This window comes from Nelumbo nucifera, chromosome 2 (genome assembly GCF_055504915.1).
Source record: "Nelumbo nucifera cultivar China Antique chromosome 2, China Antique-T2T, whole genome shotgun sequence".
Classification (NCBI taxonomy): Eukaryota; Viridiplantae; Streptophyta; class Magnoliopsida; order Proteales; family Nelumbonaceae; genus Nelumbo; species Nelumbo nucifera.
Genome location: NC_142650.1, coordinates 18,864,200 through 18,886,224, shown reverse-complemented (window position 1 = coordinate 18,886,224; position 22,025 = coordinate 18,864,200). Strand labels below are relative to the sequence as shown.

The window sequence follows — 22,025 nt, the reverse complement described above, 5'->3', positions numbered from 1 at the left end:
TTTTCAATCAGCAGGAAAAAAAATGGGCCAAAAATTATTTATTTTATGAGATCCTGCACTGACCTTGCTTCAAAGAATCCTACTCTTAAAAGGAACAACTTTATTTAAGATGGTTACCTAGTACTCTCAAATGCAATGTACACACAAATGAAATTACTTCATTCTAGCTTGTTTCAAAATGCCTATTATTTATTAGAGGATGCCTTTGAGTTCTGAGAAAGAGGTTTTTACTTGGATTGCTTATGTAATTTGTTTATCCAATCTTCTCCACACTTTGTTGCCCCCACTCAGGTTGGACTAGTGTCAATCAGGTTCAGATTGAGCTCCTTAGAGACCTTTAGATCAGGTTATAAACAGATTGTTAGTCCCATGCGCTAGATTTAGATTGGCCATCAAGACAACTTGGCAAGCCCTGGTGGCACCCCTGGGAGGGAAAAGAAGTTTCTGTACAAGTAGAAGGGAAAAGAAGTTTCCACAGAGAGTACTTAAACAGCATAGGATTACAAAGGTCCAGTCAGTATTACAGTTTCTCAACAAGTAGTCAGTCATACCATAGTTCTTAACTCAAAATCAGCATTATTAGATCAGGAGAGAGAGAGAGAGAGAGAGATGGTTTAAAAAAATTGAAGATCAGAAAAACTAACCATTCTAAGCTCTGAAAAATCAGAAAGGAAAGAATCCTCCCACTCTTTCAATGGCAGAAGGTGCTCTGGGCACTTTGCTATATCTGGAATCTTGGGCATATAAACTGTTTGATCACTCATAAGCTTGGTCTTATCAAGTTTTGCCACTTTCACTTTCGGGATATGTGCAGCTTCCCACCTTACATGGATGCAACACTTAGTTGTTAAGCATAAATAAACAAATAGATGAAATAAATAATAACAGAGTTACAATTGCCTCTGCAAATTGCCAAAAATAAGTCTCTCATAGACTTGTATTTTTTTCTTTTTGTTTTTATAGGTAAGTTTTCTATAGTCTAGACTTAATCTTAAGTCTTAACATGGAATCACTTTATTGGATTCTTGAATCCCAGAAGGTGGTTCTTAACCCTTAAGCCTAAGAGACTGAATTTTCAGGATCTACATTTAAGATGCACAACCAAGTTACAATACCAGATAAAGAACTTTGTTGCTCCAGTTGCATAACCAAAGAAATTCACTGCAAGGCATCTCCAATTTGGGTTTTGGGGTGCTTTTTTTGTTCCCTCCACCTCTCTTGTTGGAGGTAAGCTTTCTCTCAGTTCTTGTTCATTTTATAATATTTATCAAATCCTTCTGTTGGGAATAGCATCTGCTGTACCTTGGGTGCAGTCTATGGGCTGTTTATGAAGTATATTCCTGTTTCCAAGTTCTTGCCCTTGGAAACACAGACCAGATTTTGCCTGGACCAAAGAAACTGGTAATTTAAATTTGATATGACCAACAGTTATCAATTGGACCATGTTGTTTCTGTGATGTCATAAAAAGACACACATTGGGAGTAAAAACTTCAAATCAACATAGTAGCAGCAATCTAGGTTTCTTTTTTGCAAGAACATTCCTTTTTTGTTAACAAGAGTGAATATGAACACATTCAAAAGAATTTGGAGGGGGTATATATACGAAGTATGAACACATTAGTTTCTCCAGCTGTCTAGTTGTTTGCTACAGGACAGACAGAGCATTCAAGTTAATAAATGTTTTTTATTGGTATTCCAGTTAATGAATATCAATGGAACAAATAAAGCCAAATCCCGTAGAAAATATAACCCATATATTTCTCGCGATGGTTTTTGTGGTATGAGAAGGTGATATAGGTCAAAAGGGTGCAAATTGCATATGGTCATGTTTATCTTAATCTACATGTTCTAGAAAAAAGGATATGTTTGGTGCCTTGGTAATAGGGATCAATCAGCACACTTAAAGACATTGTTCATGGGATTTGGGCTGAATTTAGTCAGAGGGGTATCTTAATCTTTTTTTTTTTTTGATCAGCAAATAACTTTGTTTAATAATTGACATGTGAAAAAGCATTACAATTTGTTGACCAGAGTGTCTCCCCAAAAACATAAGCTAGACTACAAACAAGCCCAAAACAATTGTTGCCTTGCTGTCCCTTGTTTAGCAAGGGAATCAGCCAACCCATTTGCACTCTTTACCCACTTGAATTCAGCATTTGACTCTCTTGCAATTCTTTCAACTTCCCTGTAGACATTTTTTAGAGTCCAAGGTACATTTCTATTGCATCTAGTCCAAGAGATGATTACTTTTAAGTCATGTCATTAGTGATGTTTAAATTTTCAGTGAGTTCAGTTTAGTAGCTTATACTTTATATTACAGTGGCAGAATTGTACTAAAACAGAGTTTGGGCCAATCTTATAGTCTATATGTGTCTTTGTTTGTTTGTTTTATGTTTGTCAAAACATGGATACTATTTTTAGTCAAATCTTGCTTACTATTGTGATGGTAAATGGTTTCTACCAACCCTACAGTGAATCTAGGCTTTCCTTTCTTTCTCTGCAAGATTTCAAGTTTCAATAATACCTCACGAAAGCTTCCAACAACAATCATCCAACATCTCTAAAGGACTGAAATTGATGCAGGTATATCTTTTTTTTATCAGGAACTCATGAAAGGATTTAATTAATTTTAAAAGGAAGCAGAGAAGCAAAACGTTGTGGAAAATACAGATGACACCAAATGTCTAAACCCCCTGAACATATTACAGCTGAGCCCAAAACATACTGTCTCTGAACCCCTTTGCTGAGCTAGACCATCTGCCAGACTCTTGGCAGATCTAATCCAATTAACCTGAATAAACATGCCCCTAGAGAGCCATTTGAAATGCCTAAGGACATTCCTTAGATGCCAAGATACTCCCTCACCCTTCTTTAGCCATTCTACTACTGTTTTGGAGTCACCTTCAATAATTAATCTTTCAATACCCAATTCTTTGGCTTTCTCAACTCCAAAAACAGCAGACAAGAAGTCTGCAGATGCCACATCACCTTGCTCAATTGGACCTGACAAAGAAAGCACGTATGTTTCCTTCCTCATCTCTGATTACACCTCCAATTCCGGAGGGGCCAGGATTTTTTGTTTTTTGTTTTTTTTTTTTTTAAGGCAAATTTAACCAAATTTCATTAAAGAAAGAAGAGGTACATGAGAAGATGTACAAAACAGGGGAAGATCCCCAAAAGCCTACAGAGGAGGAAACTTGTCACTATACAAATAATCCAAATGCACACCACATATGGCTAATCCATCTGCTATATGATTTAGTTTCCTAGGAATCCAAGTTAATCTTGCATTTTAACAGCCTAGGGAGTCCCTAGCCTCTGCCAAATAGTGGCTCAGTCTCCAAGGTTCCCCCCTCCTTGTCCCTTAACCATTTTATAGTGTTTGCTGAGTCACCTGTAATGGTTGAGTTCTGAATTCCCAAATTTTTCACTACTCTGATTCCGGTTAGAGCATCCACCACTTCAGTCTTTGTAGAATCAGCCAATCCAATTGGACTGCTGAAAGTCCAGCAGATGCTGCCCCTTGCATCCCTTACTATGCCTCCAATGCCAGCTAAGCCATGATTACCTAAAGCACTTCCATTAAAGTTTAGGGTCACCACTCCATCACTGAGAACAGCTGGCTGTCTCAAGGATTGCTTGTTGAGTTTAAGGAAGAAACAGAAAGGTGTGAGCATCTCTATTGAGGTCATTGACTAAGAGACCTTTGAACATATCTGAATTGACAGTCCAGAAGTTAGAAAGGTAAGTGATATCTGAAATTAACTCTTTGAGGGGCCTAAATTTATTATCAAATAGGCGTTTATTTCTTTCATCCCAAACTCTCCCACATTACTGCATGTAGCACAGATGCCAATAAACTTTAACCCTTTTTCTTAGGCCTATTCCTTACCACTGATGCAAGAAATCCAGAATATGCTCTGATATAACCCAATTGTATCCGACATTCTCAAGAAATGAAACCATATGTTTTGAGTGAACTTACAGTGAAGAAGAATGTGATCTGCTGATTCACCCTCACTCAAACATAAAATGCAAACATGAGGAGAGATAGTCTTCCCAAGTTCTTCTGTAGGAGATCACAAGTATTTAATCTCAGAAGACAAGCTTCCCAAACAAAGAAACAGACTCTTGGTGGGATATGGCTAAACCAGATCTTCTTGAAAGGGAAAGAGGAATTTTGCTCACCTGCAGTCAGAGCCATGAACATAGACTTAGAAGAAAAATCGCCAGTTGGGTGGAGGGTCCAGACTCGGGTGTCAAAGGAGGAGGAGGAAATGTAGGCTTCTTAAAGGGTCTGAAATAAAGCAATTAAGTCAGAGATCTCTGGGTCTCTTAGGGGTCTTCTAAGGCGAAGGTCCAAGGTGTTTTCAGCAGTTTGGTCTGGAAGGCAGGAAGAAACAGTAGCTTCTTGGTCTAGGGTGAGGTTGAAAAGTCTGGGGAAAGAGGCAGCAAGGGTAAATTCTCCCCACCAAAGGTCTTTCCAAAATTTTATTTTAGAACCATTACCTACTTTATATCTTATAAAAGGAAAGAAAAAAGTGTGAGTGGAGACTATACCTTTCCAAGGATTTGTTGACTTTATCTTGTTCAAATGGAGATTGTTATCCCACCCGTTTGTGTTTGACCCATACTTGCTTGAAATGATAGCTGCCAAAAGGGCATTGGATTCTTTAGGGAACCTCCAAAGCCATTTACCCTGGAGAGAGGAATTTTTCTCTTTCAAGTGCCCAATTCCCAAACCTCCTTCCTCTTTAGGCTTGCAAACTTGTTCCCAACTGACTAAGTGGCTTCTTTTCTCCCCACCTTCCCAAAGAAAGTTCCTTTAAAGCTTCTCAATCTAATTTCTGACTTTGGTCAGAATTTGGAATACTGAAAGGAAGTAGACTAGCAGATTTTCTAAGGAGGTCTTTAAGAGAATAAGCTTTCCCCCTTTTGAAAGATAGCACTTCTTCCAAGATGCTAATTTCTTCTCACATTTCTCCACCACCGGCCCCCAAAAGTTGAAAGTTCTTGGATTCCCTCCAAGAGGCATCCCTAGATAGGAAATAGGAAGATTCTCCACTTTACATCCCAACAAAGATTTGAGGTTTTCTAGAAGTTCCTCTTCCATTGAGTTTAGAGCTAACTATACCACTTTTGCAGAAGTTAACCCTCAGTCCAGTGATTAATTCGAAGTATTCAATTACCCTTTTTTGTGTTTGAGATGTTGATTAAAGAGATATCCAAGAACAAGATGATGTCATCAGCAAATTATAAGTGGGAAATGCAAATCTTATCTCTTCCCACTTGAAATCCTTTCACCAGATTAAGAAGATTGGCCTAATCAAAAAAGATAATTAAAAATGTGCATCACCAAGGTGAAGAGAAAAAGGGAGAAACAGGTAACCTTGTTTGAGACCCCTGCTAACCTTGAAAATAGCCCTTAGGTTCTCCATTTAGCAGCACTGAAAACCAAGAAGAACCAATACAGCCTTTGATCCATCGGATCCATTTCCTTCCAATTCTTAAGGCAGTCTAAAATGCAATCTCAATCCACTTTATCATAAGCATTTTCAAGATCTAGTTTGACTAGGACCCCGGATTCCCAAAAACTTTCTTGTCTTCCAAACATTCATTTGCTATTAGAATGCTGTCCAACACATTGATTTTGGGAAATTAGGTCTCCTAGCACTTCTTTTAGCCTTCTTGCCAACACCTTAGCTAGAATTTTATAAGTGCTCCCTATCAAACTTATTGGTCTGAAGTCTTTACCCTCCAAGACTCCCCCTTTCTTTGGAATGAGACAAAGAAAGGTTGAGTTTAAGCCTTTGTTAACAATGGCAAAAGAGTGGAAGTCCCTGAAAAACTCCATCAGATCTATTTTTACAATTTCCCAATACTTTTGGAAGAAAAATAAGGGGAAGCCATCAGGCTCAGGAGCCCTATCTCCATTCATACTAAAGATTGCCTCTTTAACTTCTTCCTCTTCAAAACTTCTTTCCAGCCATACTCTCTTGTCAATTGACAGAATCGTACCTTCCCACATGCTCAAGGTAAACCGGCTATTGTTGTCTTTTGAGTAAAGGCTTTTGAAGTAGGAGAGGAAGGCTTCCTTAATTTCCTCAGGACTCTCCACTTCCCTTTGGTCCACTTTCAGCTTAGAAATTAAATTTTTTCTAAGCCTTCCCGAAGCGTAAGGATGGAAGAATCTAGAGTTGTTGTCTTGTCTCCAATAGATTTATTCTCTTCTAACCATTTTCTCCCATAACTTCCTCAAATAAGCTCTTCTACCTCTGCTTAAATCATCTAAGGTACCATTTTGCTTTCTACTATCCATCTCCTCTAACTCCATAAGAATTCTGTTCTTCTCGTCTTTATAAGCTTTAAATTCCTCGCTTCCCCAAGATTTTAGGTTTCTCTTTAGGTATTTTAATTTCTGTAACAGCCTGAATCCAGCCTAGCCCTCTACTTTGCATTCTTCCCACCAAGCAACAACCTTGTTGTTGAAGTCTTTGTGTGATATCCAGAATTTTCCAATCTGAAGGGTGGTTTTCCTTTGGTGATCCTATCAGTGTTCAGCAAGATAGGCCAGTGACCTGAAGTGCACCGTGGGCGAAGTTCTTGGAGAAAGGTTGGGAAATCTCTCCATCCAGTCCTGAGATAGCAGATATCTGTCAAGTCTGCAGCTTATGGCATTTTCTTGCATATTTGACCAGGTGAAGAGTCCACTATTGAGGGGGAAATCACACAGATTGTGTCTAGATATGAAATTAGAAAAATTCCTCATGCTTCTGGTCAGGACTCTGCCATTGGAGTGTTCTTGACTAAATATAGTGATATTGAAATCTCCTGCTAAACACCACGGGATACCTTCATCCTCATGCAAAGAGTCCAGTCCTGAGATAGCAGATATCTGTCAAGTCTGCAGCTTATGGCATTTTCTTGCATATTTGACCAGGTGAAGAGTCCACTATTGAGGGGGAAATCACACAGATTGTGTCTAGATATGAAATTAGAAAAATTCCTCGTGCTTCTGGTCAGGACTCTGCCATTGGAGTGTTCTTGACTAAATATAGTGATATTGAAATCTCCTGCTAAACACCACGGGATACCTTCATCCTCATGCAAAGAGTCCAGTTCATCCCAAAACCTCTATCAGAGGGAGAGTTGGGGTTATACACTCCAGTTAAAATATCTAACTGAATCCATCTTTATTATTGGTGAACAAGACTGAGATTGAGAGTTCACCTTTATCAATCTCCAAACCCGATATTTCATCATCCTTCATGTTGTGAGGATTATTTAATTGTTATTTTACACTTGCTGTTAGTGTGCTGTCAGCTTAAGATGCTCTCAGCCAGTTAGTTTCTTTCTTTCTTATTAGTTTGTTACTAGGGAGTGCCACCAGGGGCATACTTGTAATCTCCCATTCCTTTTACATTAAGTTAATATAAATAACTAAACTGGCAGCAGCCAGAATAGTTTTTTGTTTGTGTCTCTCAATCATATCTTCCTCTTCTCTTTTCTCTCTTCTCTTCTTTTTCTCTCTCTCATCTCTCTCTCTCCATGAATGATTACATGGTATCAGAGCAAGGTTCTGGGCTATAAAAACCTGTTTCTCCCATCTGAACCTGCTTCGTCCTCTTTCTTCTTTGATTTCTTGGACGTGGAAGACAGAAACCCTAGCAGGCCACTTGCAGCTCTTTGTTTGGGTTCTTCCTTGGTCGTAACATCAAAGAGACCCTAGCAGAAGAAGGGCGATGCAGTAAAGACTCCCTTCCTTATCTGTTTGATGCTGTGAAGTTAATTTCTGGGCTGGCACCTTCGTACAGGTGCTGGACAGGGTATGTGTTCTTGTGTTTTTCTATGGCCAATGGTGTGAAGGCCTTACTTTTTTGGTTTTATACCTTCGTTTAGATGCTGGACTGTTAGATTGCATGTGCTGTAGTCGAACTGCTAGTATACTATTCTAATGGCTGGTGCTGGATTGATTACTGGGCTGTTTTAATGGCTGAATCATCACTGAGTTGATTTCAGCAGTTCTTTGTTTTTCCGCAATCCAGAAGTAAATTTCTTGGGGGTTGGTATTCTGATTGTGGCTGTTGTGTAGTTGTGTGGGATTTGGTCTGATTCAGCAGTACTCTATGGCAAACTATGATTTAACTTCATCGGGGGTTATACCAACCCGCAGCACAGCTGGTTTGGGAAGTGAAAACATTATGTTTCCCATGCCCATTACCCCTTTAAATGGTTTAAACTACCTGGAGTGGGCTAAAAGTGTAAAACTTTATATAACAGCAAGGGGAAAAGCTGGTTACATAAATGGAAGGGTGAAAGAACCTAAGAGTGAGACAGCTGAACATGATAGGAGGGACCAAGAAAACAGTATGGTGATGTCTTGTCTCCTTGCAGCCATGGAACCTGATGTGAAGAAGAACTTTATGTGGGTAGACACCGCTAGTGAGATTTGGAAACAGGCCAAAACCACCTATTCTGAGCAAAGGCATTATGCCAAGGTTTACCAGTTGCAAGCTGAATCCTCAACCTGTAAACAGGGAAATCGTAGTTTGTCTACCTATTATTCAGCCCTTACTTCCATATGGAAAGAATTTGATCATTATCAGGCTATAGAGTGGAAACATGATGATGATGCTAAGGCCTACAAGAAGCTGGTTTCTCAGCAACGTGTGTTTGCCTTCTTGTTGGGACTGAACCCTGTCTATGAACCCTCGAGAGTTCAGATCTTAGGAAGTAAAGAGTTGTCGTCGGTTCACGAGGTATATGCCCTTGTTCAATCTGAAGAAAGTAGGTGGAGTGTGATGGTTACAACCGAGGGGGAGCAACAAGTTGCATTGGCTGCAATGAGTAATAACAACATGGGGAAGAAAAGTGACACCAAGAAGGTTGATGATAAAGACAAGTTGTTTTGTACCCACTGTCGGCGCTCACGACATACACGTGACACATGTTGGGAAATTCACGGGAAACCCAAGTAGATAGTGAAGAACCAAGAACAGGGTAAAGGGCAAGGTCAGAAGAAGACGAACACAACACATAATGCAGCTACATGTGGCAACCCAAGATACTCAGGTTGATGGTACTACCCGGGACCACCTTACTAATTCTGACCCTAAGGAAGATATCATGAATTCCTTCAGAGACCACTTGAAGTCATATGGTAGGGCTTTGCTACAGATGGATAGTTCAGTCACTGGTACTCCTACTTCATTTACATCTACATCAAGTAATGCGGCTTCTGCATTCCATGTCACTACTACCACTGGTACCCCTTGGATCATTGACTCAGGGGCCTCTAACCACATGACCGATAAGCCGAACTTGTTTTAGACTTATAGCCTTTTGTCAGGAAGGGATAAAGTGAGGCTTGCAGATGGTTCATTCTCCTCCATTGCAGGCCAAGGATCAATATCTCTTCCCCATGGCCTTAACCTGAATTGTGTATTGCATGTCCCTCAACTTCCTATAAATTTGCTTTCAATCAGTAGTATCACAAACTCTTTAAACTGTAGTGTAACATTTTTTCCTGGTTCATGTGTTTTTCAGGATCTAACTTCTGGGAGGGCGATTGGTAGAAGGAGCCTAATGGATGGTCTCTACATTCTCGACAACAAAGCTGGTCTCTCGGTGTCATCCTCAAAGTCATATAGTCAATCAAATAAGAGTCAATTTTTTTTGTGGCATAGTCGGTTAGGTTATGTTTCTTTTGAAATAGTAAAGTCTTTGTTTCCGTTTTTATTTAAGTCATGTTCAGTGTCAGAGTTCCAGTGTCAAACGTGTCGGTTGAGCAAACAATGTAGAACAACTTTTCACTCAAATAATAAAAGATCAAGTGTTCATTTTCATGTTGTGTATTCTGATGTATGGAGGCCTACTACTATAATCTCTGAGGGCGGACATAAGTACTTTATCACATTGATCGATGACTTCTCTCGCTATACATGGGTATTCCCTATGCATAGTAGAGACGAAGTTCCAAAGATTGTGAAAGACTTCCAAAGGATGGTATTTACGCAATTCCATGTTGAAATACAGATCTTCCAATAAGACAATGCAAAAGAATATTTCCATGGTGAGCTTAATGAGTTCTTTTTTTTTTTTATCAATAACACTTTCATTAATTCATCAGTAGAAAATTTACAAGTGGAAGACAAACACACTTATCTTCCAAGAGTCACAAAGAACTTCAAGAAATGAAAAAAGAAAATACGAATATACAAAGACACTAACGTTACATCTTAGCCCAAAACAAAGAATCCCTTTCTGCCCCTTGTTTTGCTAAACCGTCACCTAGGGAATTAGCTGATCTTTTTATCCAACATGTCTTAATGAGTTCTTTGCCTCCCACGGATCTATTCATAGGAGCTCATGCGCAAGAACACCACAACAAAATGGTGTTGCAGAAAGAAAAAACAAACACCTCCTTGAGATACCTCGCAGGATGATGTTACACATGAATGTTCCAAAAAGGTTTTGGATGGATGCTATACTTGCAGCTGCTTATGTCATCAATCGCATGCCCTCCAGAGTGTTGAACTACATGGCCCCTCATCAGTTGTTGTTCCCTCAATCCCCTTTATTTTCCATTCCCATGAGAGTTTTTGGTTATCGTGCCTTTGTCTAGGATTTATCTCCGCCTCGAGGTAAGTTAGACCCTCGGTCCATTCCTTGTATCTTACTGGGGTATCCCTCCTCTCAAAAAGGGTATCAGTGCTTTGATCCCTATAGAGAAGATGGGCCAAATGGCCCATAGGCTATTTATCCTTTTTATCTTTTATGTTCTTTGCCATAATGGGCCTTAATCAGGGCTTTATTCTTTCTTATGTTATGTCTTCTTAATTTTCTGCCCAACTAGGGGCTTCTCTGTAAATTACTAATGTTTAACTTAATGAAATAGAATTAAGGGAGTAAGAGAAGGGATTATGTTCAAAAATCTCTCTCTCTGAACCCAAGTTGCCGCCACCTTCTTCTTCTTCTTCTTCTTCTTCTCTCCTCTTGAACTCTGATTTCTACTACTTTCTTTTGAATTTTTGCAACTTTCTAAACAGTCCTTTCTTCTCAAAAGGCTGTTTTTCTTCTTGGTATCAGAGCAGGCTCGTTTTTCCCTTTCTTTTCACCTTTTTTTCCCCATACATAGTGTGTATGAAGAACTGAATCGTATGAATAGTTAAAGAAACCTATTTCAGCCAAGTTGTTAGTGGTTTTTGGAGAGAAGGGAACTGGTTTTGTCGTCCTCTTGACAGATTCAAGTGTGTTGCCCAAAACCCAAATTTTCTGGAAAAATCTGATTGCGAGCCCCACAGGGAGTTTGACCTAGGCGCTCAGTGACTGAAGGCCTTCTCATTCTTCTTCTTGAAGATCAAATCAAGTGGATTGGTGCTCTATGAAGTCTACAAGGAGCGCTGAGTTTTCTCTGTTTCTCCCAGCTTCCGGGTGTGATGCAGGTTATAGGTACGACTGCATAGAGGTTGGCTCACAACACAGTTTTTGTTCTGTCTTCATTTGTTGTTATTCGAAGTTGTTTGAAGTCATTTTTGAAGTATTTAAGAAGATGAACTCCTCAGACTTTGAAAACAAGCTTGTTGCTAAATCCGGACAAGTTCTGGGAGCCTCTGTAGACTCTCTATTGGCTATGACCATAGTCAAGCTGGATGGAACTAATTATCTGGCTTGGTCACAATCAGTAAAAATTCATATTTGTAGTAGAGGCAAATGGGGTTTTATCTCCGGGAGCAAAAAGGCTCCTCCGGAAGATGATCCATCATATGAAAAGTGGATGCAAGAAAATTATACTGTTACTGGATGGCTTGCGAACTCAATGCAACCACAGATTAGTCAACACTATTTGTGAATGAATTCAACAAAGGAAATTTGGGATAGTGTTGCTGAAACATATTCCCAAAAATTAAATGTGGCCAAGGTTTACAAGTTGAGAAGTGATGTGAAGAATTTGAGACAGGGGGAGAAACCATTAGCTGTATATTTCTCAACACTGAAGTCTTTATGGTAAGAAATAGATTTGATAGAAGTTGTAGCCTGGGACACCACTAAGGATGCTGAGACCTACAGAAAACTGGTTGAGAGAAATAAGGTGTTTGAGTTCTTAACAGGGCTAAATCTAGAGTACGACATTACAAAGCAAAATATTTTATCCAAGGATAGTGTCTCACTGTCTCAAGCATATGCCTTGGTAAGTAGCGGAGAAAGCAGAAGACCTGTCCATGTCCAAGGGGCTGGTCTAAATGATCACTTTGCTAATATGGGAGTGAAACCCAAGGGGGTTGCAGGGACTCCAAGTAGTTCAGGGAAGAAAGAGATTATTTGTGAGTACTGTAAAAGGCCAAAACGCACTAAAGACAAGTGCTGGAAATTGCATCCTGAGCTCCTACCACTTCGGTTTCAGAAGAAGTTTGATAATATAAAGGCAGGGAGTGCCAATGTTGCTGTTGGTCCAAATAGTGACAGATACCAAACTGAAGAGATGACGGCTAGTGAGCAGTTAGCATCTATGAAGGCAGAATATGAGAAGTTTGGGAGGATGATCAGCCACCTAGAGGGTGTGACCTCTTCTTCCAACCCTCCAGGAAATTCAACATCTTCTGCATTTGCTCATTCAGGTATACGGGCTTCTGCCAATCATGCAACCATTTTAGGTAATCGTAGGATCCCTTGGATTATTGATTCTGGTGCTTCTGATCATATGACCAGGCTTTCTACTTTGTTTATTTTATATGATTTACTTCCTAGACGTGACAAAATCACCCTAGCCGATGGCTCTCTTGCCCCTATCTCCGGCAAGGGAACCACCAAGCCTACAGACTCCTTGGTTCTTCCTTCTACTCTTCATGTACCCAGACTAAATACAAACTTGTTATCTGTAAGTAGCCTAACTAAGTCATTAAACTGTTGTGTAACCTTCTTCCCTTCCTACTGTGCTTTTCAGGATCTGGAGTCTCAGAAGGTGATTGGGAGAGGCCGTGAGGCGAATGGAATATATCTACTGGATACTCCTGGACAGTGCCATGAACAACCTGGAAAAGCTGCTTTTGGGTCTACATCTATAGAGTCCATCAGTCAAGTCATGTTATGTCATTTTCGTTTGGGTCATCTTTCTTTTTCTACATTAAATCATTTATTCCCATAACTGTTTAAGGGAATTAGTTTGTCCAATCTTCATTGTGAGTCTTGTGAACTATCAAAACATTGTAGAAACAGTTATCCTCTGAGTAATAAAAGATCTTCTTCTCCTTTTAATATTGTGCACTCTAATGTGTGGAGACCTTACCACTTACCTTCTATGGGTGGCTACAAATATTTTATCTTGTTCATTGATGACTTTTCTCGATTCACTTGGATATTTTTGATGAAGTCCCGTGATGAAGTTCCCAGACTTGTGAGGCAATTCCATGAATTTGTCCTAACCCAGTTTGATACCAGAATTTAAATTTTCAAATCCGACAATGCAAAAGAATATTGTTGAAGTTGCAAGAAGTATTCTATTTGCCTCATGTCCCTACAAAATTTTGGGGTGATGTTGTTCTCACTGCTACCTGCCTTAAAAACTGTATGCCATCCAGAGTTTTAGGGTTTAAGTCTCCCTTCAGTCTTATTCATCCGGACAAGGATCTTTTTCCTATTCCTCTTCATGTCTTTGGCTGCACTTGTTATGTACATATCCCAAGTGTCCAAAGACATAAATTTGAACCAAAACCCCATAAGTGTATCTTCCTTGGTTATTCCCCCACACAGAAGGGTTACTGTTGTTTTGATCCGAAGACTGGCACTCAGTATGTCTCAATGGATGTCACCTTTGATGAGCTTTCTTCCTTTTATGGTTCTTCTCTGGAGAGACATTGTCCAAAGGGGGAGGATTTGTCACAGGTGTTTGCTCTTCCTCTTCCTTTCCCAGTTGAGTCTTTTGCTGAGTCTCTTCCTTCTTCAAATGAGTCAAGGGAGGATCAGTCACTTCACTTTCATTCCAGTGTTCCTATTCCTCCTCCTTTACCTCCTCGCCCTCTTTTTAATCCCAGGTTGTACCAACGACAGAGAACCAGAAATGAGCAGATTGTTTCCCCTACAACACATGAGTCTCATGCACTTCCAATTACAAATGAGACAACAGGTACTGTTACAGCCCCTTTGGAGTCATCCTTCCCAGACCTTGATATCCCCATTGCTATTAGGAAAGGAAAAAGGAAGTGTACTGCACATTGCATTTCCAAACACCTTTCTTATAGTTTGCTCTCTCCTTCATATTTTGCCTACCTTTCTTTTGTTGCTTCTAACCCAATTCCCAGGTCTGTGTCAGAAGCTCTTACTATTTCAGAATGGAGGGATGCTATGAGAACAGAAATTGATGCCCTGCATAAGAATGACACTTGGGAAGTGGTTGACTTGCCTGAAGGGAAGGATCCAGTAGGTTGTAAGTGGGTTTTTACTATCAAACATCATGTTGATGGCACCATTGAAAGGTACAAGGCTAGGCTGGTTGCAAAAGGCTATACATAGACATATGGGATTGATTATCTGGAGACCTTTGCCCGTGTTGCCAAGATGACTTCTGTGAGAGTTCTGCTATCTTTTGCTGCACACTCAGACTGGCCACTTTATCAACTAGATGTAAAGAATGCATTTCTGAATGGAGAGTTACATGAGGAGGTCTATATGTCTCTTCCTCCAGGGATGTCTGAAACAGATATGAAAGGAAAGGTCTGTAGGCTGAAGAAATCTCTTTATGGACTCAAACAGTCCCCTAAAGCATGGTTTGAAAGGTTTAGGGCTGCCCTTGTTAGCTTTGGCTATGTACAGACATAGTCTGATCATACCCTCTTTGTGAAGAGGAGAGGATCCTAGCCGTTTACCTGATTGTGTATGTTGATGATATTGTTGTGACAGGTAATGATGTCTCAGGGATTAATGATCTCAAATCTTTCCTTCATACAGAGTTTGAGATCAAATATCTGGGGGAATTGAGATACTTTCTTGGCATAGAAGTTACTAGATCCAAGGATGGAATCCTTATCTCTCAGAGAAAGTATGTTATTGATTTGCTCTCTGAAACAAGGAAGATGGGTGCTAGACCAGTTGCTACTCCTATCAATATGAGCCATAAACTCTCTACTTCAAATGTAATATTGTTAGAAGATAAGGGAGTCTTCTAGAGACTATTTGGAAAACTTCTTTATCTATGCATGACTCGGCCAGACATTGCATGTTGTCAGTTGCATCAGTCAATTCATGCATGCTCCCAGGGATACTAAAATGGCAACAGCAAAACGGATTTTGTGTTATTTAAAGGGCTCCCCTGGAAAGGGAATTCTATTTGCTAAGCATGGCCATATGAAACTTGAAGCCTACACAGATGCTGACTGGGCCAGAAACATTGATGACCGAAGATCTACCTCTGGGTACTGTAGCTTGGTGGCAGGTAATATTGTCTCTTGGAGAAGCAAGAAACAATCAGTTATTGCTCGATCTTCAGCCGAAGCGGAATACAGAGCCATGGCTCATGGAGTTTCTAAACTATTGTGGCTTAAATCCTTGATGGAGGAACTGGGTATTGAGCATGATAAGCCAACGATGTTATACTGTGATAATCAGGCCACCATCAACATTGCTCACAACCCAGTGCAACATGACAGAACTAAGCATATTGAAGTTGACATACACTTCATTCGAGAAAGAGTGGCTTCTGGAGAAGTGTGTCTACCTTTCATCACCTCTGAAGGACAGTTAGTTAATTTCCTCACCAACGGCATTCCCAAGGCTAAACTTCAGCATGATACTGGCAAGCTTGGCATGATTGACATCTATGCTCAGCTTGAGGGGGAGTGTAGAGAAGATGGGCCGAATGGCCCATAGGCTATTTATCCTTTTTATCTTTTATGTTCTTTGCTGTAATGGGCCTTAATCTGGGCTTTATTCTTTCTTATGTTATGTCTTTTTAATTTTCTGCCCAACTAGGGGCTTCTTTGTAAAGTACTAAAGTTTAACTTAATGAAATAGAATTAAGGGAGTAAGAGAAGGGATTATGTTCGAAAATCTCTCTCTCTGAACCCAAGTTGCCGCCACCTTCTTCTCTCCTCTTGAACTCTGGTTTCTGCTACTTTCTTTTGAATTTTCGCAACTTTCTAAACAGTCCTCTCTTCTCAAAAGGTTGTTTTTCTTCTATCCCGTTAGTCATAAGTTTTTTGTCTATGGATGTGTCCTTCTTTGAGTCTGAACCGTTCTTCCCTGCTTCTTCTCAGGGGGAGAGTAGTAGTGTGGAAGAGGAGAAGCAGGTTCAGATCCACCAAATCTCTCTTCCTTCTATTCCGGGCCTTGCTCCCTTTCGTGTCTTCCAACGTACACGCCGTAGAGATCAACAATGTGATAGAGATGTGGAGCAGCCAAACATTGAGCAACCGACACTATTAGACTCCCAGGAGGTAAGTCTAAACCCTATTGCATCTATTGATACTCCTGCTCCTACTGTGGATGACCTTGACATTCCTATTGCTCAAAGAAAGCGAGTCGGGTCATGCACTACCAAACACCCCATTACCTAGTATGTCTCCTATGATCACATTTCCCCCTCATACCGAGCCTTTCTATCTGCAGTTGATTGCATCCCTGTTCCCAGAAATGTTGCAGAAGCCTTAAAATGCCCTGAATTGACAAATGCTATGAAGGAGGAGATTAATGCCCTTCATAAAAATCAAACTTGGGAATTGGTGGATCTTCCAAGGGGAAAGACCCAATGGGGTGTAAGTGGGTGTTTACGGTTAAACACAAGGCAAACGGGACAGTTGAAAGGTACAAAGCAAGATTAGTAGCCAAAGGGTACACTTAAGTGTACGGGGTTGACTATGATGGGACTTTTGTTCCAGTAGCTAAGATGAACTCAATTAGGGTCCTCCTGTCATTAACTGCTAACCTTGACTGGGAATTGCATCAACTGGACATAAAGAATGCTTTTTTAAATGGTGACCTAGAAGAGGAAGTATACATGGTTCAACCCCCTTGATTTTGTGCCAAGGGAAGTGAAAATAAGGTGTGTAAGCTAAGAAAGTCTCTTTATGGTTTAAAACAATCTCTCATAGCTTGGAAAATAAGGTAGGCTTCAAACAATGTCAATCTGATCACGCACTCTTTGTGAAGAGATGTCAGGAACAGGTTGTTGTATTGATAGTGTATGTGGATGATATCATCATTACAGGAAATTGGAGTTTAGAAATACAAAAATTGAAACAATTCCTTGCATCTAAATTTGAAGTGAAAGATTTAGGTCCCCTAAAGTATTTCCTTGGAATTGAAGTCGCCCACTCAGAAAGAGGTATCTTCGTTTCTCAAAGGAAATACACCCTTGATCTATTACAAGACGCAAGCAAATTAGGCGCAAGGCCAGCAGATACTCCCATGGATGTTGATCACAAGTTGGGTGACTGTGATGGTGAACCTCTGAAAGATGTGAAACAGTTCCAAAGGTTAGTGGGAAAGTTGATTTATTTGTCCATGACCCGTCCAGACATTGCCTATTCAGTTGGGGTTCTAAGCCAATTCATGCACTCTCCTAAGAAAACACACATGGAGGCAGCAGAGAGAGTTCTTAGATACTTAAAAAAGTATCCCGGAACAGGTCTACTATTCAGTAAACATAATCACCTAAAGGTGGAAGTCTTTACAGATGTTGATTGGGCAGGTGCTGTGGATGATAGAAAGTCCACAAGTGGGTATTGCACATTTGTGGGAGGAAACCTAGTGACCTAGAAAAGCAAGAAACAAAGTGTGGTTGTAAGGTCAAGTGCTGAAGCTGAATATAGAGCTATGGCACATGGGGTGGCTGAAGTCCTTTGACTAAAAAATCTTCTAGGGGAGCTTGGAGTTGTTGTTCATAATCCTATGTCTCTTTACTGTGACAACAAGGCAGCCATAAACATTGCCAGCAACCCTGTCCTACACGAGAGGACCAAGCACATTGAGGTGGACAAACACTTCATAAGGGAAAAATTAGAAAAAAGGGAAATGATAGGCATATTCGCGGCACAATGAGTTATGTGACAAGCTGGGCATGATAGACATATTCAGCCCAACTTGAGGGGAAGTGTTGTGAGGATTATTTAATTGTTATTTTACAGTTGTTGTTAGTGTGCTGTCAGCCAGTTAGTTTCTTTCTTTCTTATTAGTTTGTTACTAGGGAGTGCCACCAGGGGCATACTTGTAATCTCCCATTCCTTTTACATTAAGTTAATATAAATAACTAAACTGGCGGCAGCCAGAATAGTTTTTTGTTCGTGTCTCTCAATCATATCTTCCTCTTCTCCTCTTTTCTCTCTTCTCTTCTCTTCACTTTCTCTCTCTCGTCTCTCTCTCTCCATGAATGATTACACTTCCAAGCTAGAATGATTCCACCTACAGACCCCACCACTAGAACAGTAGTCCATTTCCTTCCCCTTATTCCCTAAATAGCTTTCATAAGTTTTCTGTCAACTACTTCCTTTTTTTATTCTTGTAAGATGATTATGCCCAGGTTTTCTCTTTTTAGAGTTTCTTTCACTAGACTTCTTTTAACCTGACCTCCCAATCCCCTGCCATTCCAGATTAAAATCTTCATAGAGTCACTCTTACAGAAGTTCCCTTGTTCATCCTACTTCCATCTGAGGTGTGATTCATCAATCCCCACTGAAGCCTTTTTAATTCTCTTTTGGGGCCCTTTTTTCCACTTCTCTCCTGATGCTTCCCACTCTTAATAAGTTCTTTCTCGGTTGTTTTTGTTTCTCACCACTTTCCTCCTTTCAATCCCCAATGCTCTAGCGATCTTAAAGGCTCCTATATTCACCGCAACCTTCCTACCAATGCTTGATATTGGAGCTGTCTAAAGTGTGTTCCTCTGCTTTGGTGGGATGGCAATCCATTTGAACCTGAAAAACAAGAGGGAGAGGAAACTCAATGAGAGACAAGAGGGAGGACAGAGGCCTGCGGATTAGAAAAACTAGAAAAATAAGGGGCGGATGATCTCCCTAAGGGTTGATGAGGAATTTGGCACAAATTAGGAGGAGTTGGCGAAATTCAGGTCCAATGGATCCAGGATTGCCCACACAACTCCCATCGAAATTCAACTTCAGCCAGCCACTTGATGGAGGTGACCAGTCCACTGTAGCTATTTGTCTTCTAAAGGAGGGAGCAGCTATAGCCCCCCATGAACTGAAGAAATCATCAACCTGAAAGTCTGAAAACAGATCCGATGGTTTAACCCAATGAGCCACCTTAGGGTTATGATCTCGATCGAGGCTTCCTTATTCCTCTCCTTATCACCAAATATTCTTGAATTTCTTTCCTGCTAAACTGTCCAAACTACTGCTGCCCTGGTACATCTCCACATAAGCTTGCCTCTTCTATTTGTACAACTGCAATTTGAAGGGTAAAACAATCCTTCAATGCTGACAGGAGGAAGCCATCTGCAACCAAAAAGTGAAGCAAACCAATCCCAAATAAAGCCAACAAAGGGGCGGGAGATTAAGAGATGAAATGCAGTCTCACCATTTAACTTACATAAGCAGCGCCAATTGGGGGACAAACACCAGTTTGGTCTCTTCATTTGGAGCTTATCACGTGTTAATGTAGTCATGATACACTTCCCAGCAAAAAGCACCGACTCTAGGAGGAGTGGGGGAAAACCAAATTTCTTTAACAGGGAAAGAAGGGAATGGGAAGAAGAGGAGGCTACAAGTGAACTAAACAAAGATTTACAAGTGAAGAGCCCAACATGACATATAGTCCACACCCCCATCCCTAAGAACCACAGGATTCAGTAGTGTAAGCAGAGTAGACACTGGGAATTTCAGATTCCCTTCGATATTCATGACAAACCTAACTTTTAGAAATTTCTCATGGAGAGAAAGTCCTCTCTCAATCATCATCATCACCATTGCCTTGTCTCAACTATATGAGGTTGGCTACATGAATTATGATCCCTTAAATCATTCCTTACTACCTCAAGGCATGTCTTTTTTTGGTCTACCACTAGCTTTTCTAGCCTTTTCCACTTATAACAGATCATTTCTTCTTACAGGTGCTGCACATAACCAAACCATCTTAATCAATTTTCCCTCATTTTGTCAGCTATAGGAGCCTATTACTAAGTTTCTGTGTTTTTTTTATGAATGGTTAGGCAATTTTATTATAGAGAAAAAGGATAAGTACAATCAGCAGCCTTGGAGGAGGCACGAGATGCTACCTTCCCAAAGGGATGAGTACAGACCCAAAAACTGCAAAATTATAAATTAGCCCAATACAAAGAAACCCAAAAAACCCCTTGTTTAGCCAAAGAGTGCCAATGCATTAGCTGATCTGTTGACACACTGAACATTGATTGTCATGTTTCTTGTAAGCCATTTTACTTTCCTCAGAATATCTCTGTAGCCCCAAGTGATAGTGTCCGAACTCTGCTTCAACTACCAAATTTTCCACTCCAAGTTGGCTTGCAATCTGTAAGCCTTGTACAACTGCTAGTAATTCAGCCCTTGTTGAGTCTCCAACTGCTACTAGGCCTGAGAATAAGGAAAGAACGTTGCTGTCCTTATCCCTCAAGATTCCACCAATACCTGAGGGCCCCGGGTGACTGCTGCCATCGAAATTCTGGAGAAGTCCACCTTGCTTGTAATCTGGTTTTCTTTGAAGCTATTGAAGCCACCGCTGCCCAACTCCTCTGAATATCATCACAGGAGTAGTCCATAAACAGTTCTAAGGTTTTCAGCCATAGGATGGCCCTTGTTAATATGCATTCCTTAACTTCCTTGAGATTTCTTTCTTTTTCTTGTAAGTTTTTGTGTATGTTGATATGGATGAATGGAAAAACTACAAAGGACAGGGCCAGAAATGAACTCATTTGCTCTTGTAAAGTAGGTGAAAACCCATTCTAATGCAACCACTCTGATTATTTGAACTCATGAGCAATCTCCTAAAATAGCTGCAAATTCTAAGTCTTAACCTAATTTCTAAATTTGTTCCCAAATCCCAATTCTCTTATAACCTAGGATTTTGTCTTTTTGTTCCCACCTTTGATGGCTTGCATTAGGTGATTAATAAATTTTTATCACTATGTATCCTACCACGTTTTGGAATGAATGGCAATACACATTACTGATACAGTAGGTGATTGGAGAACAACCTTTAGCCCATTGTTTTTTTTTTCTGTTTTTTTTCCTTTAGCTTAACAGCAGATTGAAGGGATAAGATTGTTTGCATGGAGTAGCCTAAGAGAAAGTTCTTGATGAGAAAATTTTAGATTTCTAGAGTTCATGTCTTGCGACTTGAGTTCCTATAATGGCAGAAGGAATATGAAGTCAGCATTTCTGGCAAGAAGATAATTAGAGTGGAGGCTCCAGGTGGAAATCCTCCAAAGAGATTATGTTTGCTGGAGGCATGCTTAGCGTGTGGAAAGGAATCATGAAATTTCAACAAAGCTTCACAAGGTACAGAAAATTTAAAGTGGGGAAGGGTACACGGGTGAAGTTTTCCAAGGACGAATGGTGTGGGGTGGGGAAGTTTTACCGTTACGTCCAAGATTTTATAGGTTGAGTGTTAAGAATATCACAACTAATAGCACTTTCAAGTAAGAGGGGATCAGGTGATATGGTGTCCTACATTTAGGAAGCCTCTTTTGGATCAAGAGCTTGAAGAGATAACTTCTCTATTGCAGAAGCTTGAAGAACAATGAATTGTTCCTTCAGAAGAGGATGCAAGGTAGTAGTGAACCAGAGGGATGGATAATCTCGAATTGTTGGTAGAATGTTTTGAAAGCGTCTCCAACTTGAGAGTAAATTGGAACAAAAGCTGTGTAGCTGGGGTAAATAGGCAAGGAGAGCCTAGAGAGAAGGTGTCTTCCTTGGCTACAATTTTAGGCTATGAGATAAGTGAGTGACCTTTAAAGTACTAAGGCTTATCTGTGGGGGGAAATCCAAGGTTAGAGAGTTTCTAGTACCCAGTGCTGGAAAGATTCACAAAGAGATTAGCAAGGATTTGAATTGGGTAAGGAACCTAAACC

At 40.2% G+C, this 22,025-nt stretch overlaps 1 protein-coding gene across 2 annotated transcripts in view; it reads right to left on the bottom strand.

Annotated features, from left to right (window-relative positions):
- Positions 1–22,025, bottom strand: part of LOC104595033 (uncharacterized) — a 49,302-nt gene that overhangs the window by 2,634 nt on the left and 24,643 nt on the right. For both annotated transcript variants that reach the window (XM_088898623.1, XM_010255581.3), the window contains exon 3: positions 645–822. In XM_088898623.1, the coding sequence (XP_088754749.1) occupies positions 645–822 (178 nt within the window). The remainder of the gene's footprint in view (positions 1–644; positions 823–22,025) is intronic.